The sequence below is a fragment of the Acipenser ruthenus genome, chromosome 2 (assembly GCF_902713425.1).
Source record: "Acipenser ruthenus chromosome 2, fAciRut3.2 maternal haplotype, whole genome shotgun sequence".
In the NCBI taxonomy this organism is placed as follows: Eukaryota; Metazoa; Chordata; class Actinopteri; order Acipenseriformes; family Acipenseridae; genus Acipenser; species Acipenser ruthenus.
In genome coordinates, this window is record NC_081190.1 from 95,562,697 (window position 1) to 95,582,118 (window position 19,422).

At 39.3% G+C, this 19,422-nt stretch overlaps 1 protein-coding gene across 2 annotated transcripts in view; it reads right to left on the bottom strand.

Annotated features, from left to right (window-relative positions):
* LOC117409054 (catenin alpha-2) overlaps positions 1-19,422 on the bottom strand; it is a 520,292-nt gene that overhangs the window by 491,783 nt on the left and 9,087 nt on the right. For both annotated transcript variants that reach the window (XM_034014606.3, XM_034014607.3), the window contains exon 2: positions 9,293-9,399. In XM_034014606.3, the coding sequence (XP_033870497.1) occupies positions 9,293-9,394 (102 nt within the window). In that variant the 5' untranslated portion in view covers positions 9,395-9,399. The remainder of the gene's footprint in view (positions 1-9,292; positions 9,400-19,422) is intronic.

A 19,422-nucleotide genomic window follows, 5' to 3' on the forward strand; every position in this document is an offset into this window, starting at 1 on the left:
ACAATACACGGATAATAATAGCTAAGTGAATTAGGCATTTTACATCCAGTCCCCTAGAGCAGCTACTATTTTGGAGGTTCTGCTACGGCACTACATCGAAGGGGAGTCAACACCAAATAATAATACTACAGCCATCCAATATGACCTTCCTTCATTCCTGTTCAACAGTGGGTTTCTGTGAGTCCATTGTACATCCACACAGTCAATTTGAGCTGAATACGGCCTTTGGTAAATGGAAGTAAAACCTGGCTTTTAATGTCAAATAGCATGCTGAATGCTAAACTACTAAATGAATGTCAGGCTCAGAAAAATGGTTGTTTGCAACTGTGGGTGAGACTTGAGTGACATTGACTATTGTACACTAAGGCCAGTGAATAATAACCTTAATGTGTGTATTTAGATATCAGAGTGAATTTGTTATTGATATGAGCTACGCAGCAATTTAAATGACAGTTATTCTGATGCCTACAAAGCTTGCTTAAATACACACCTTACAGGGTTTTTTTCTTTCTCATTTTCTCACCTTGAATAGGAGTAACTGTACTTTAAATCAGAACATGAAAAAAGCACAAAACCACATGACCTTTCCAAGACCTTTGTGTCTATTTGCATTCAGATACAGTCACTTTCTCTGACAGAACATTAAAGATGCAGTATTCAGCAAAAAAGTCATTTAAATTATTAGAGATAATCACTTCAGATCTCAGACACATTTCATTGTAGTTGTCTACTTCTTTATACTTTTTTCCTTAACCCTGTGAGCATATTTTCCAAATCCGTGAAACAATATTGCACAAAATAAAACTGCTAAATCTGTCTGCACACATGAACACTCTACAAATCAATAGAGATAATTTATATGTAGACAAATTATAGTATTTCATTGAATATTAACCCAATTTCAAACTTTTCAGTTCTGCTTGGGAGGTTGTAGTGGAACATCAAGGACCATAATGTGCCTAAAGATGTACATATACCCATACTTGGACTATATCTGATATATTGTGCTTGACTGTGAACTAGTCTATAATATCTATGCCATGTTTTCATTGCATGAGATACATCCTAGACTGTGCTTCTTTGTTATCCTGGCACAATCAATGAGTGAACAGGTGCATTAAGTATACATGTTTACAAATAGAAAGGATTTAAGGAAAATATAAATACAGTACATGCAATAAACAGATACATTTGTATGCCATTGATTCTGTGTTAATTGAATCACAATAAAACCGGATCCACAGTTGTTGTGTTTATTTCATGAATTATATTTTCTTCAGCTAAAAGTGAATTGAATCGGGCCCCATGTCAGGAAAAACAAGTGTCTGGAAAAACCTCACATTAGTGTGTTAAAAACTGTCTAGACCTAAACTCCAGCAAATAAAACAGCATCTGCCAAGAAAAGGCTTTGATGTGTGACAGGTGTCACCTGAAGCTAAGGATCATCTGAAATGGCCAGACACAGCAATCACCTGAGACATCGCCAGTCTGCTGTAGCAGCCAGTGTTCACAGGGAGCTACAGTACAAAGAGACCAGCTGCAGTATGATTTTCATTTCACTCTGTAATAAATGACAGGCTGTGTAACTGCCATAAGCAACAGTAGGCACATTGACATTACAACAAGATAGCATAACTATCAATACTACTATAAATGTCCAATACTATAAATTGTAATACACCCCAGGTTTATTGTATGTGCACTTTGGTGTCCTAGTGTTAGTGCCTACAGTACTTACTATGTATGAATGCAGATAATGACTTTTGGGTACCTTTCAAAAGGATTATCTTCTTAAGACTTGAAAAGGTAGGCCTACTTCGGTGATCAAAGCCTTTTGCTAGCAATTCTTTTTAACACTGATCAAGATTAAACATTTGATTGCCTATTGAATGGCGTTTAAAAACTCATTTTATTTTATTTTTTATTATTATTAATTTCTTAGCAGACGCCCTTATCCAGAGCGACCTACAATAGTTACAAGATATCACATTATTGTTATATACAATTACATTATTTTTACACATTATTTTTCCATACAATTACCCATTTATACAGGTTTTTTTTTTTTTTTTTTTTTTTTTTTTTTTACTGGAGCAATCTAGGTAAAGTACCTTGCTCAAGGGTACAGCAGCAGTGTCCTCTACCTGGGATTGAACCCACAACCCTCCGGTCAAGAGTCCAGAGCCCTAACCACTACTCCACACTGCTGCCCTGACATGAAGCAAGCTAATTTACATAATGTTGGAACACTATAAGGTTTGCTGATGTCAAAGCTTGGAATTACTATTAAGGGTCTATGAGTTTTACAAGCATCACTGTATCAACCCCTTTGCACATTAAATATGCACTCTTCTACTGTGGTTATCTAACAATCAAACAGGTACAGTGGCTCATTAAGGACAAGGGTAACAAATAAAACAAAAATGTGTTATCTTGAGATCACAAGATAAATGATCTCAGGATCTGGACATTTCAAACCTGTATGTGGAGATCGAAAATAATTAATCTTATAATAAGTAAACTACAGTAACTGCACTAAACTGATTATACTTAAAATACTTAGGCCTATCTATTATAAAATTCACAAGGACAAAGCTCGATCTGGAGACAAAATCGTGCTTTAAAGTCTAACTGACATTTAGGAAATAGTCAGTCAACAGTACAGTACACCCTCACTATAACGAACCTGTTGAGGTCCAAGCCTTTTGTTTGTTATATCGAGGGGTTCTTTATAGTGAAAGGACAATCAAAATGAAGGATAAACTGTTGGAGTAAGTTAATGAGATGAGATTGTGAATAAAAGTAGAATGACATGTACCTGATCTTCTCATGTATGCAGTATTCTGCCTTTGCTTTATCCTATTTGTTGAAGAATTAAAATGCAGTACAAAAAAATGCACAAATCACAAATTGAAGCTGAACTTTTATTCAAAATCAATCTGCCATGAATCATTTCAAAGTCTTAATGCAACATGCAAGAATCCCAAACTGAGTTTTTATTCCAAATCAACCCGACATGAAAAGTTGACATGAAAAGTTCATCATTAATCAATTTTGCTTTGCCACAAGCCAAAAAACAGAGTGCTTTTTGACAACCTATATTCACGATAGAGATATGCCTGCGTTACTGCTTCTTTCAAAGGATTAATATAGTTTCCAGCTTTGTTGCAACATAAAATTATTTTCGTTTCAGGGGCATAATTACACCGTGCGTGCGTTTTAAGAGTTGACTTCACTGCAGAGGTGGCATCCCGTGCGTAAAGCATATTTATATTATCTTTTTTTATTTTTTACTTGGGGTCCAGGGCCCTTACAAAAAAGTCCTGCAGGATTACTGTAAAGGAATCTTGCAGGAAATCCCACAGCATTCTGAGGCCAATTTAACAAGAGCGCCGCGATCAATTCATATTACTGGAAAGCATCAGAATACAAACATTTTCTGTTGTTTTATGCAATACCTTGCTTAAAGGGTATTAAGTGCTTGAAACACCTTGTTCTTTTAGTACATGGAACATATATACTGCTCAAAGACTCAATTTCTCACAATGAAATAAATTCTGTTGATATATGCTTTAAAAAATGTATCATATTTTTTGAAGCACTATATGGAAAATGTCATATGAGCTATAATGTGCATATTCTATTTCATGCCTCTAAATGTGTTAAAAACTGGGGTCCAATTTGGTGTTATAGTACATTTCCACTTGAAGGAAATAACGGAATGCTGCTGAAATTGTTTCATGGAACACAAGGAATACCTGAACACATTTTTTCAAAGTTTTGTATGTATCAGAATATTCCTAAATTAATGACACTGGCATATAAAGAAGGTATGTCTCACAGCAAATGTTTTGTTGACGAAATGCTGAAAGGTTATCCGAGAACAAAAGAAAAGTGTTTTGCTTTTGGGCTCTGTAACAGGACGAGGTGCCCTGTATATTGATTTGTTTGTTTATTTTTAGAACAGGATCTCCCCCTCCACCCCTGTGCAATTTATTGTTTTGTATTATGATTTATTTATTATTGTAAGTGTATTTATATGACGGTGAAGCGCCACAGGTTTTGTTATTGTTTATTTGTATTTATTTTAAAATGTATTGACGGCGTAGCCGAGGGTTTATTTTTGTATTGTTTAATAGCGTGGATGGGAAGCCCCATCCACAGTAATTTTAAAAACCTTGTGCAGAAGGTGACCATCTCCCGAGTTTAATTAGTTGTGTAATTGTTGCTAATTGGGAGATGGTCACCTGAATAAAAGCCTGCAGCTGTCTGCACTCGGGTGTGGGTTTAAAAGGAGGAACGAGAGCGAGCGAGAAATAGTAATAGTAATACAGGAACAGTGACAGCAATTGCCCAGCTTGACCTGTATTTTGTTTTGTTTTGTGTTCAAGACTTGTTTTTGTTTACCTTTATATTTTTCGCTCTGTGAGCAAGTTTGTTTTTGTTAAAACCTTTAATTTATTTTTGTATTATTTAAATAAACGGTGCACGCCATGTCTTTTTGAAACTACAGTACTGCCTTTGTTTGTTTTTGTTCCTGCAACTGGCCTGACGTCACCACTCGTCCTCCCTGTCACACGTGGTGTCCTGCATGGTATCAACAGCGCCTCCTGGGCGCAGGCAGAAGAGGGTACTGCAGTTTTTTTAGTATTTCGTGTGGGGTGAGGAAGAAAGAGGATGAGGAGGAAGAGCTGCAGACTGCAGAGGGAGAATACCTGCTGATTCCGCCTCCTCCTCCGTGGGAGGACTACGTGCCGCTCCTACCTCCACCAGCAGAGTGAGTACCTGCTGGTTACACCTCCACCGCCATGGGAGGACTGCTTGTCGCTCCCACCTCCACCAGCAGAGGAAGAGTGCCTGCTGGTCCCACCACCACCACCTGAGAGAGAGGAGCAGGAGCTGCCTCTCTCTTCAAGACAGGACGGACGGGGACAAAATGCTGGCGGTCCGCAGCCGCCCTTGCATAGGCTGCTGAGCAGAGCAAGGGGGAAAATCGCCGGGTCGCAGTGGCTGAGAAGAGGGCCAACCCAAGCACCACCGCTGATCCTTGCTCCCCTCTTGCAGTCGCCTCCCAAGGGTCCGCTGCCGCCGTCGCCTCCCAAGGGACTGCCACTGCCCTGTCGTGCATTGCCTGAGGATGCCAGTTCGCCATCGCCTGGGAATGCCAGTTCGCCATCGACTGGGGATGCCTGCCTTGCACTGCCCAAGGATGCCTGCCTTGCAACGCTCAGGGAGGTCACGCCCGCTCCGCTCAGGGATACCACATTTGGATCGCCTGGGGCTGCCTGCTGCTCCGGATCGCCTGGGGCTGCCTGCTGCTCCGCATCGCCTGGGGTTGCTGAAGGTTCCGCTTCGCCTGGAGCTGCTGTGTCTTTTGCTTCTCCTAGGGTTCCTGTCTGTCCTGCTTCGCCTGGGGTCGCCAAGGGTCCTGCTTCGCCTGGGGTCAGGAGACCAGCTCCCCCAGCCGCACTTTCGCGGAAGGAGGGAGGAGAGAGCTGCTAGCCACGAAGAAGTGGGGGGTGGAGGACATTCCACCATGGCCACCCCCAGAAACATTTTGCTTTCCCCTCTTCCGGGACTATGAGACTGAGGGGAAAGGTGGCCGTAGGGCCATGTGTGCTTCGCACAAGGAGGGGGATATGTAAAAGGGCGAGGTGCCCTGTACATTGATTTGTTTGTTTATTTTTAGAACAGGGTCTCCCCCTCCGCCCCGGTGCAATTTATTGTTTTGTATTATGATTTATTTATTATTGTAAGTGTATTTATATGACGGTGAAGCACCACAGGTTTTGTTATTGTTTATTTGTATTTATTTTAAAATGTATTGACGGCGTAGCCGAGGGTTTATTTTTGTATTGCTTAATAGCGTGGATGGGAAGCCCCATCCACAGTAATTTTAAAAACCTTGTGCAGAAGGTGACCATCTCCCGAGTTTAATTAGTTGTGTAATTGTTGCTAATCGGGAGGTGGCCATCTGAATAAAAGCCTGCAGCTCACTGCACTCGGGGTGGGTGTTCAGAGGAGGAACAAGAGCGAGCGAGGAGCGAGAGACAAATAGTAATAGTAATACAGGAACAGTGACAGCAATTGCCCAGCCTGACCTGTATTTTGTTTTGTTTTGTGTTTGAGACTTGTTTTTGTTTACCTTTTTATTTTCGCTCTGTGAACAAGTTTGTTTTTGTTGAAACCTTTTATTTATTTTTGTATTATTCAAATAAACGGTGCATGCTACGTCATTTTGCCCTGCAGTACTGCCTTTGTTTATTTTTGTTCCTGCAACTGGCCTGACGTCACCACTCATCCACCCTGTCACAGGCTTAAATCAAGGTTTCCTTCACCACGAGAATCATATTTACTTGAAGCATCTGGCATCAGAAATGAGCAACTTCTATAAAAGGGCAATAGTTCATGGAACAAGGATACATACAAAAAATGTTAAGCAATTACAAAAAATGATTTATTCCATGGTTCTTTTAAAAAAATTGACAAATTGGAATTGTAAAATATCTGATTGATATTGGGAGTTCATATGCTGAGGGTTTTGTCATTATTCATCCGGTTTCCACTGCTGACAACAATATTACAAACATATCAAATAATCTTAAAATAGTAAAATGTTCAGACATTCAAACAACATGTGTGTATTTAGACAACATACAGGTATTTTCAGGTACTTTTTGTTGCTTTCTTCCAAACAGCAGCAGCGGGCAGCAGTGTGGAGTAGTGGTTAGGGCACTGGACTCTTGACCGGAGGGTTGTGGGTTCAATCCCCAGTGGGGGACACTGCTGTTGTACCCTTGAGCAAGGTACTTTACCTAGATTGCTCCAGTAAAAACCCAACTGTATAAATGGGCAATTGTATGTAAAAATAATGTGATAACTGTATAATGTGAAATAATGTATAATGTGATATCTTGTAACAATTGTAAGTCGCCCTGGATAAGGGCGTCTGCTAAGAAATGAATAATAATAATAATAATAATAATAACAGATGGGAGTTTGACTACTTATTTAAATAAGTATATATAGGGTTGTTAAAATAACTAGTCATTGTAAGGTATTAACACTCCTAATTTATTTCCTTATATATATATATATATATAGAGAGAGAGAGAGAGAGAGAGAGAGAGAGAGTCAATACTTTAAAATAAGAAAATCCAAATTCGATATTTTTCTTTCGAATCGCAGTTATAACTTTAGGAAGGAATGTTATGTAAGTCATTATCTTTAGGAGCATTTTAAATGTTTTTTTGTCTCCTCTTTACACCTATGGTAATAATTAACTTTCAAAACAATGTGTGATTTATTTGTTCAGATCCTGTTGTTATCCCTCTGTGGGGACTGTTTTATGTTGCTACTAGTTTTCAGTGGGCCATGTTATATATAATGGGATATACCCCTAAAGATGAAGTGTAAAATTATCTTAGTCCTCTCCCCGTGTTCATTTTGTTTATCGTTCTATTTTGTTTTTTATGTTTTGTTGCTTTGCACTAATTGTTAAAAATAAAAATATTTAATTTTTGTGCACCAACATGAGCCTGCAGGCCATCCATAACCTGCACTGCACATCAGTTATTTAATTTATTCATATTATGTACTCACACACCCCTAATTACTGGCTGAGGCACCATCCCTGAAAGATAATAAAATTTGCCCTGACTGGCTCCTGGGGCAGTTGCAGTGGCGCCCTCTTCAGTCTGCAGGAAAGTGATGGGTACAATAATTGCATCCACAGAGTATTTGTGATGTAGTTTCCATGTACCAAGTTTTAGCCAAATAGCTTAAATACTAGCTGAGTTATGTAACTGTAAAATGACATAATTAATCGTTTTTAGCAAAACTGCATTTTTCACATTTCTATAGAATTGTGTCTAGTGGGACTACTGACTTGAAAATTACAGGATTTGTATTCAGTATACATGTCAATCACGCCACCAAGCTAGTGGAGACCAAACATAGCAGGAGGCACCAAAAAGGCACTTTTTCACCCTACCATGCATACTTTAACCTCATTGTGACAAAAAACTGGCACAAATCTGAAGCAGAACTTTTGACACAAGCTCAGGCATAATATTGACTATCCAAACATGTATAGAAAACTTAAGACCCCAGACCATTGCAACAAAACTCATTTTCTAAGAATATTTTCTGGCCCCAGATCGTGGCCTATTTATGAATATAGGCTCTTACACTGAAGCGAAATTCAAAAGTGCTATAGGCTATATGTCTCCATTGCATTTATATATTAAAACTTTGAACAAGAATATTGAGTAGAGAATGATTTCTAAAATGCACAACCACGTCCAGTAATGCTGACTATGTTGCATTATAGTAATAGCACTACTGTATGAACTACAGAAACCTTATTTTGCAACATAAAACTATAAAAACCTCTTCATTACCAGTGTTAGTCTATGTATAGGTGAGTGAATCAGATTTCACTTCTCTCATGCACTGAAGGAGCTGCCCATGGTCGCTATCCACTGTATCATTACTGAAAGTACTCTTTCAGTACTGTTAGTTACTCAGCCAGCATGATGACAACAAACAAACATGCCTATTCTCTGTCTTTGCACATTGCTTCAAAGGTTGTGAATACAGTACAAATATTGTCCATGCCTTAGACTCCATGCTCTGGACTCTTGACCGGATGATCGTGGGTTCGGTCCCAGGTGGGGGACACTGCTGCTGTACCCTTGAGCAAGGTACTTTACCTAGATTGCTCTAGTAAAAACCCAACTGTATAAATGGGTAATTGTATGTAAAAATAATGTGATATCTTGTAACAATTGTATGTCGCCCTGGATAAGGGCATCTGCTAAAAAATATATTAATAATAATAATAATAATAATAATAATAATAATAATAATAATAATAATTCTGTACTCGTGTTTGCCAAGGCTGGGACCTCTTTCCTCTAACGTATACACCCATGGAGATTTAGTTGGCATGAAGCCACTATACTGACAATCAGAGAGTGGTGGGTGTATGGACTGGGCTACCAAGTCATGTTGTTGAGACAGATCCTTTAAGACCCAATTTGACAATGTTTTTAGCTGATAGGAACCAGACAAGCTTAGATGGGCCAAACTGTAAGCCCTGTAACACTGTAGTATAAATATATAAATACTTTAAAACCTTATGGAGGATAATATCGAGAGATGGACAACAGCATCTTTGGACACAAACAGGCCCACAATGACAATTTAGTAATATACTTTGTCATCCCAACTGTTCAAAGCAGGACAGAGTAATGCAAAACTGACACTGTATACAGTATTATATTCTTACCTGTGTGACCAATGGCTCCAGAAGCCGTTCTACAGTAAGAGTTCTTATCTCTAAATTCTTTGGGTCCCATTTCATCAGGATAGGTGATGTCGCAGTAGTCATGTTGCCTGGGGATAAAAAACAAAAACAGTGTCAAATCCTGGCATGTACTCCAAGCATTGCTACAACCCCTTATCTTTAAGAGGCTGTGAAGAGTATGACAAGAAAACGCTAAAGATAATACAAAAAAGACAGATTACTGAACATTAAACCCAATGCTGTTTGCTTTGACGCATTATGGCACAACTCTGCACTAAATATAGACCCAAGATGCAAAGTGTAGGCTGTTTCTTAAAAGATCTATATAAATTGTGTGTCGAGATGACAAAAAAATAGATTTCTCTATTTATGAGTATTGCCTATTTTACTGTATGAGTTAAGGAAATATAAGCCAATGCACTCAGGATAGAACATTTTTTAAAAGCTGTTTTTTTTTGGTTTTTTTAAGAAAATGTCTGATTCCTGAGCTCTTTAGATTGTACTTTGTGTGGCATTTGTTGTCAAAATTATTCCTCCCTTTCCACTCTTCAAGAAAACAATCAAGCTGCGTACTGTAGGTTTTGCCACAGTGCACACGACTTATAAACCTTCTATTCCATTTTTAAGACTCAGCATGGGGTGTTTATAGCACTCCACAGCCTAAGAATATCTTATTCTGTTCCCTTGAAACAACAGCAGTGATACTTGCCTTCGTTTAATGATACTTATTTATTTTAAGGTAGATTTACTTCAGACATAAAGGGCATAATCCTCAAATAACCCCTACATTCAGACAAAACAGCTTGCACATGTAATAAAAATAACACAACAACATGCCACTGCAGTTTGTCTAAAAAGTATTGTATGCTTGAACACAAAGCACAATCAGTTTGTTTGCTGGCCTTGTACATTCACTATTGCTTTGTACACATTTCTTTTACAAATGATACAGATTTAAACCGTAATTTAATTGGAATTAATGCTACTGTTTGACAGTTGTTCTTTGGGATTTGGATTTGTGTGTACAGTACCTTGATAATGAACGAGCAGAAATATAAAGTCATATTCAGTGTCCATACTGTACCTGTTCAAAGTCTGCTTGGGAAATGAACTGTACTGACTCCAGCTAAAGAGGTGGCCTGGGTCCGTTTAGGAAACGCACAAGTCTGGTTCACTAGCTAATATGTCAGTGTGAACAACTGCTGGACTCTGTCCTTTTGCACATAGGAAACAAACTATACAGGTAACCTGACTAGGAAGTAAAAATTTTGCATGTAGTTTTGTTTATATTCTGAGGAAACAAGTAGAGCAAAAAACAAAATGTCTTGGGGAACTACATTAGGGTTACCAGACATCCCGGGAAAACTGTCATGTGGTTCCAAGACTTTTTTTTCACCCAGCAACGCGCAACTGATCTAGTTGGCTAGAAGCCCAATCAATCCTTATTGTTAAGGCACAGTAGCATCTGCAAGACGGGCGGATCGGGTTTTATCAGCCAAGCGGCGACAGCCACTTTGCCGTGCAGCCCGTCTGGCTGAAAAGTCCTGGGGAGAAACCTGGACCGGGTGCAGCGGCACCCTCAGAGGACAGAAAGGCCCTGGCATCATTGAAGCCTGGAAAGAAAAACACAGAAAGAAGATTCCCTGTCTCTCTGAGAGCTGCCCTTGGTAAAGGTGAGGCACAGACCTCCATGTACCTGGAACAGAAAAAGAAAAGTGGAAAGCAATAGAGCCTCAGGTTTGAGTGCACAAACTGCAAAAGAATAGAGTGTGGCTCCCTGCAGAAAAACCTGCTCCGTGAGGACAAATAAGACTGCGTGCAGATGCATAACATATAGATAAGAATAAACAAACGACGACAAGAGAGAAAGGGTTAGTGAAAGAGGCTACGTGTAAGCCATCCCCTCAGTGGAGAGGAAAAAACGCACTCTATTAGGGGAAAACCTCTGGTGGTCCCAGCGGAGAGGGCAGCCCCACTCTAGGCATGCTAGCTATGGACTGGTGTTCTGTAGAAATGTCAGGTGGTGATGAGTGGACATAGGAATCTACTGCGGAGAGATGAGAAAAAAGTCATCGAGAAGGTGGAGTGGAAAAGGAATACAGTTGAGCAGGATCCAGCATAAAGCTTCAGAGAGTGTGTCAAATATTTTTCAGTCAGAGTCCGAGGAAGACGGGTAAGATGGCAGGTTATCTATATTAGAAAATCAATTCGTAGAATCAAGTAGCCAAGTGCTTAGGCAGTCTTGCGGTCGGAGACCAAAAAACAAAACACTAAACAAAGAAGGAAGTTGTGTCTGTGGTTTAAACAGGAAGTGGAGATTGATTGACAAGCAGATAGGCAGAGCGGAGCCCTGGCTCTCACCCCCTGAACCCCACAGAGTGGTTACCATATCAACAAACCAAGTGCACTTGCAAACTGCATTGTGAACACAAACTCGGCCCTGAAAAAAATGGAAAAGGACCTGCAGAACTTTAGCTCACATCCAAACGAGCTTGGTCCCTTTGCTCGCAGATATGTGTGAACAGCAAGCAAACTGATATTGTTTCAAACTAAACGACCCTGACCGAGTCTGTTTGAAACAGACCCAGTGTGAATGCAGCCTGTCTTTGCTTATTGCCTCAATTCTGAAGAAGGGTTGAAGTCAACATCTTGACACACCTGGAAAGAAACACTGAAGAGTTCAAAAAGACAAGAATATGGAAACTAATTGCCACACTCATACTTGCGGTAATGGGTAATCATGCATTTTATCTCTTGCAATATCTGTTCTCTTGCAAATAAAAATGTTAAAAAATGAAGTAAAATATGTTTGCCTGTGTCAGTTCATTTTGCTACAGATACAAATACAGTCCTCTGCCAATACTGTATTTAATTCATAACAAATTATATTCTTCGAGATGTTCTTGCTATGGCATGTTCATTTCACTTTGATTTAAATGCAGCACAAGGGAGTGAGGTTGCTATGGAGATGGCAAGCTAATCAGCTCTTCTATGCAGCCAGCTGGACATGTACTTCAGCTGTCTGGAAAACATGTTGGGAAGTGACATCATAAAGAGTAAAAATAGTAGAACTCATTTCTCTGGGAATGTCTTTGGAGCTGGGAATTTTAAGAATTAGACCTACATTTATGAAGAAATTGTTATTGTTTAATAGGCTTAAAATATTAATGTACTGTAACTGCAGGACTGTTTTCCTGTTATTTGTACAGTAACAGTGGTCTGAAACATTATTATATGTATGGCACGTGTATGAAAAATGTTACTTCTCAATAACAAGTCCAAAAGAAGTGTAACTATTTATACAGTATTCAAAATGTGGGCTTTCCTTAGTGAACAGTAGGTTAATGGTGATTATAAGGTTCTATGGTCTTTGCTGCTGTATACTGTAAGAATTGTAAAATATTTAAAAAGCATGCACTTAAATGCACTATAGGTCACACCAACAAACAACCTTCCTTTATATGGATACTGGAGGCACAAACTCATATACAGTAACACTGTCATTGAAAAAGCTAGAGGCAAACAAATACCACATATAAATTAAGGATACTGTTTTGATTTTCTGTTTTTCAGTATTGCCACAAATCAGCCAACAGTTCCAACTGAGGAAGTCAATAAACAGAATGATTACTAAAGAGAGTATAAGGACACAGCACATGTAAATAGTGTATTTTTGTTTTGTTTGTAAATGTGTTTATTTTGAAGGGTTTTTTTAATAAAGTGTGTGCTAGATATGGCAGTGTTGGGAGGTTAGAATTTCCTCCCTGCCTAATTGAAATCCATGAGCAGCAGGTGGCCAAGTATTGATTGACTAATTGATTATCAATTAACCCTGTCCACATGGAGCTGTGGGGCTGTAAAGCCAGTTTCTTTGTTCTTCACAGAAGAGGATGGGCTGTGAAATCTGTGGCGATCCAACACGACTGAGTGTACATCCAGGGTGAGCAGACAAAGTAACGACCGTGTGTATACCGGGGTTCCAGTGTCTAAAATAGGGATTCATTTAGGGAAATTTTAATCTCACAAAAGTATATTTAGATTTATGTTAGGGAGAAGGTTCCTGGAGCGGGACCTCCATTATTGTGGGAACAGAACCTGTGTTTGGCCACCTTTTGTTTTGTTAGCTTTTTTCCCCACTGTGTTTTGTTTGGACTTTTTGTAACTGTTTACACTTATGTAAATGTAGTTCCGCCCTAGGACTACCATTGCTGGTACCCTAGTTGCGACCACCTACCACTGCACCTGCCTGTTTAATTGTGAATAAAACCTTGTCTTTCAGTGGATACCTACCCAGTAACAGAACACCCCTGTTACATGTACAGTATTATTCCTTTACATATGTTGTGTATGCCGCTCACTTTTATAAGCTTAGTTGGTGTGTTCTCTCATCTTATAATAAAAAAATATTTTCTGCCCATATCAGGCAGAGTCATAAACACAAACAAACTCTGGCATGCAGTGCTCCTTCGTCACTGAACAGTCACACTCACCCTCCAAATACCATTATAATTACACACACCAAGAAGAGGAGAAGACATTGGGACCTTATTATTATTATTATTATTATTATTATTATTATTATTATTATTATTATTATTATTATTTATTTCTAAGCAGATGCCTTTATCCAGGGCGACTTATAGTCGTAAACAATTACATTACAAGAATCACAGTACAAATAATAATACAATTAAGAGCAAGATAAATACAATGACTTTGGTTCTAGCAAGTACAAGTGTGACAAAATATGATTCAATAATACAGCAGATAACAGTGTCAGTGATAGTTACATCAGGATATAAATAAATACAAAATACTATGGATTAAATAACACTTGACAGATTACAGTACTCTAAAGTACATGATTAAATGCAGTAAAATAGGGGGCAGATAAGAGATACATTTATAAGATAAGATACATTTAAGGAAGGGTGATAAGTGTCCCGGGGGAAAAGCAGAGTAGTTCTACAGGCGCTTTCTGAAGAGGTGAGTCTTGAGGAGGCGCCGGAATTTGGTCAGGGACTGGGCAGTCCTGACATCTGTAGGAAGGTCATTCCACCACTGCGGGACGAGGGTGGAGAAGGAGCGGGCTCTGGAGGCAGGGGAGCGTAAAGGAGGTAGAGCCAGTCTTCTAGTGCAGGCGGAGCGGAGAGGTCGAGTGGGGGTGTAGGGAGAGATGAGGGTCTGGAGGTAGCTGGGTGCAGTCTGGTCAGGGCATCTGTAGGCTAGTACAAGAGTCTTGAACTGGATGCGAGTAGTGATCAGGAGCCAGTGGAGTTGCGTGGGAGAGACCATACAATGGCATCACGTTTAGCAGCCTCACAGTATCTTAAGGTAAATTTTAAATTAAAGTGCAGAGTACCACTGAACTGTATTTTTTACTTGAATTGCTAAATGAATGTTCTCTAGCAACAAAATTGCTTGTTTCATTTTTAAACACAGAGCTGGTTCAAACTGACAGGCAAGGCAGCTGACCAGTTGTGCACATGCACACAATGTGCACTGAAGGATTCCGGGACCCGAAGCTTTTTTGGGAGCCAACAGGAATATTCTCACGTCGGCATCATCACCAGCATCCTGGCCTGTAACTTTTGTCTTTTGTTAATTATAAATGTATTATTATTTGGTTCCGGCAGGTTTAGAGTCAGTTTTGTGCCCTGAAGATTTTGGAGACTCTGCTACCCTGCTGACAAGGATCCCAGACTGGTAAAGAATCAGCTAGTTAAAATAATCACTGCACAGGAAGCAGAATAACTTCAGCATGGCCTCTGAACAGTTGCATAAAAGTAACAGTGATCTATCTAAGGCTATCTCTGCGACCTGCTTTGTACAGAAGTCATCATTGCAGTTTGACATGAAATCCCAACCTTTCACAGACTAAACTGCAATGTCAGTACTGTAGGTAGTACTAGGGGATAGGATAAAATGAAAGAAACACTTGAGGCAGCTTTTCCATTTCTCTTCTGCCTCACTCAGCAATGAAAAAAAAGACTAATGGATTATGTAAAAAATAAAAACTTCTCCGGAAAGCCTGGAACCAACAGCTAACAGCGTTTTTTCAATTTTGTTAGATCCTCATCATCTCATCCTTATTCATTAAACTGAAATGTGTTAGATAAGTTAGTTACAGCACTTACAGCTCATGAGTCCAGCACTTAACATATTTCTTTTTCAGTTCAAATCTCAATTAACTTGACATTTTTATTCACATTTAATACCCTGGGATAGTATTCAATGGGAGTATTGCTTTTGAAGTAAATCTATTGCCTACCTCTAGTTTCCAGCCTAGGATTTTTTGGGATTATTTCCAGACAAAATGTTTTTACATGCACCATGTTTTTGTCTACGAACACAGTTAGCTCTGGATATTGCTTTTCTGTTCCCAGGTGGGCTCTAACTCGTACAAGTGGACCGGAGGGGCAGCAGGGGTAACTGTTGGCTGCTCATCATAAACAGAGCGCCTTTCAGTCTGCGCTGCAGGCCAGGGAAACTGTAACTCTGCAGTCACCCGCTGCATTAAAGGCACAAGCTTGTGCGAAAGCGAGACCTATGCCACTGGCATGTCAGACTCCGCATCATCTGATGGGAGGACCAGCTGATCATCCACTTCCTCTGAGGCAGCGATAGAGAGCATGTCATCTATCTCATCAGTCACTGTCTGCAAGAGTGCAGACGGAGCGGTTGGTGACACTATTGGCAATGGCGGTGGAGCTGAGCGCTCTCTCAGCAGTTCTGCAAGGATTGCTTGCTGCCCCCTGCCTGCCGAACGTGATCGGTGGGCTTTCTTTCTCCTCCTCTTTCGAGCAGAGGGAAGGTGAGGGGTAACTGTAGGAAGACAGCGAGGAACAGTAGAGCTAGATATAGGGCTCTTCCTAGCTCAACTCCTACCCTCTCTCTGGAGAGGACCACGAGAAGGGGGGCCAGCTTCACTGGTGGAGCACGGCGATGTTGAGGGCTGCGCAGGCGTGAGGGATCATTCCCTGGAGTGACGTGCTACACAGTTCTCGAGAGTATGTTTCTTGAACGATGCACAGATATCACACAAAGTGATGGCTGTCAGAGCCTTTTGCGCATGTTCGGGTCTGAGGCACACAATGCGATGCTCGGTACCTACACGTGTACTCGGTGCCGATTCTCAGTGCCAACACAGTACTCTCGATGCAGACGCTCAGTACTGAAGCATTAACCTCAAACTCGCAAGCGAGATTGGGGGCGATAAATTGCAGTTACTGCAAGTGGCAAGTTAGCAGTGATGCTCACATGCAAGTCAGCCACTGACTAAACTGCGTAGTCAGTGCGAACACCAAACCAGCAGCAGCCTGCACCGAAACAGTGACCTATAGTAACCTAGTAGGAACGCCTACAAGCTGCTCAGAATTTCAGAGAAAAGCATATAAATGCACTGGTGGAACGAAAACAAAACTATACTGTCCACAACATATTCTTATATTTATCTAAATGTAATAAATATACGATACATATTTAGAAAAATAAATATTATATACTCTGAAGGAGCGAATTTGTCTAATGATCCCGGGGCAGAACGGCTAATCGAGCCGCAGGATTCCCACGGCACACAAGGCCACGGTGGGACTAACCTAGCACTGACTAAAAACAACAGAAAAATAGCTCAAAATAATTTTATACTTCAGCGATTCTGTAATATATAATATATAGCATTAAAAACAGGCTAAAAGCACTAATAATAGGTATAGAGAAGAAAGATACACTTATCTGCAATGGTTAATATTCCCTACTTGAAAGGGAACCTAGATTGCCGTAGTCAGTGCTGTTCCATATCGCCTTTTCTGTACTGAACAAAAGACAGTTTCAGCAGTATTATTTTGTTTAATTGACAGCTACCGGTAAGCCACAGATACCTTTAATAATTTCAATGTTGGAAGTGGCGAGTATATCCCTTCCCTTCCTGCGTCGGGGTATTTATCATGTATACTTCCCTTTTTTCAATTTTTATGAGAATGTTCTTGAAAATTGATTCGTAACCAAATCGACTACAATGTCTCTGTTGCCTGATGACATTTATTTTTTAATTTGTAAAAAGCAATTCTAAATATTACTTTGAAGTTCTCTATATAATTCTCAATAATAACTCTCGATAATATTAGCAGTATCATGCGAAATTCAGCTATTCTTACCGCTTACCCAAGCATATTTATGTCCCGCCTCTGCTCACTAATGATTGGTCAACTGCAAAACCAAGGCAGATCTTTGACTCTCACATTGGTTAAACCTACTCAAGACCTTCAACTGTTTAGGTCCCACCTCCACTCACTTATGATTGGACTGCCGCAGAGAAAATGCAGATCTTCTATTGGTTGATTTTATTTTACATATATAATTAAATTCTGCACGATTAAATTGTAAAAAAATTAAAAAATCTGCGATCAACTCTTTAGTTGTTTAATCGGTCCAATTAATCTGTTAATCGGAGCAGCCCCTCGTTTTTATGTTATTACTGTTTTTAAATTAAAAGGTTCATTCTACAAGTTTATGAAAATTATTTTGCATGTGTTATTAGAAGTATAAAGTGCTTTAAAGGATTCAAATACCCAGATAAAAGGGCTCATGGCTGCCAGAATATCATCGGGTTAAATCATTCACCTTCCCTTATAGTCTGATCTATGTGTACCCAGCTTACAAGAGCATTTCAATTGAGAATGCTTTTTGTAAGCATGTCAGGAAGTAAGATAAGGACATGCTTCTCAAATATATCATTAACATATAAATTATTTAAAAAAATACTAAAAATAAAAATAAATACAGCGTACAGTACTATAAATGAGGGGCCACCATAACGTTTCTCAGATCTCTACTGTATATAGCATTGAGCCTTGTCAATGAATCACTATGGTACAGTAGGTACAGTAAGAAGTATTGACAGTGATTTAATAGTCAATATTCAACCAACAAACCAACATGGTGTGGCACTGTGTTTGGTGGTGATGTTATTACAATATTAACTTAATTCCAAGTAAAAAATACACTGTACAGAAAAAAGCAGTTGGGAGTGACTGTACCAGGCTGTAAAATTATCACCTTCCAATATCAAACTTGGGCTGCTAGAACTTCGTTTTCTATCTACAGTCTACAATAGAAAACAATCTGCACATTGGACGACGTTCATTAGGTAACTTACTGCACAGTCACAGCAATTGGGCCAGAGCAAATTCCCTCAGTCCTGATTGACACTGCGTCAATGTCAATTTGTTGCTGATGGAATGACCCCTCCTAACTTACATATTTTCAGTTTCAGTGTTAGCAGTCTTTATCTACTGTATAGTAGCAGCCCGAGAGAACTATAATTTATTTTTAAAACCTAAGAATAAACTATTTGGAAGCATTTACTAATGTAATAATTGCCATCATTATCTTGGATAATGACCTGTAGGAGAAGTTTGAAAAGGTCTGAAAGCACATGATGTAAATATATGCTGGCATACAGTACACAGTAAAGCCCAACAATCTCCTCTTGAAACGGCAAGGAGGCTGCCAACCACAAAAGAGATTGCCTTGCTTTTTAAGTCAGCAAAAAGCAAACAAATTGCTGTGCCTAGAAAAGAGACAAGACAGCAGTCAATTACAGTAGAACCAACATAGACTACACATCCAGCTGTGGCCTACAGTTCTTCGTTAAACTTTAGCTTCCAGGCTTGAAGTATTTCTCAGTATATTACATTTTTCTCATCTTATTTTTCTTATGAGCTAATATGCTGTGAACCAAGAAACAGATCAAATTAATCAGCTCACATACTGTCCCTAAAAAAATGATATATCATATAAATAAAAATAAAATTACATATTGATTTGATTGTAAAAACAAACACTTGGGGATCATAGTTCATATCTGTGTTCAGGCTTTCGCAAACAGCAATTACATGAGCTTGGCAAAAAATGATTAATGCAGTTATATAAACGTTGTCATCTAATATAGTGGTTTGTCAATACAAGTGTTTTTTTTATCATTTCAAAATTAAAGATAAAGACTGCATTTACACTAACATTGACTTACAGTAACATAATTTCAGTCAAACCATTTTTCATTCTTCGTATGACTCCATCCCCAAATCCAATTAGTGAACCTAGAAGTCTTG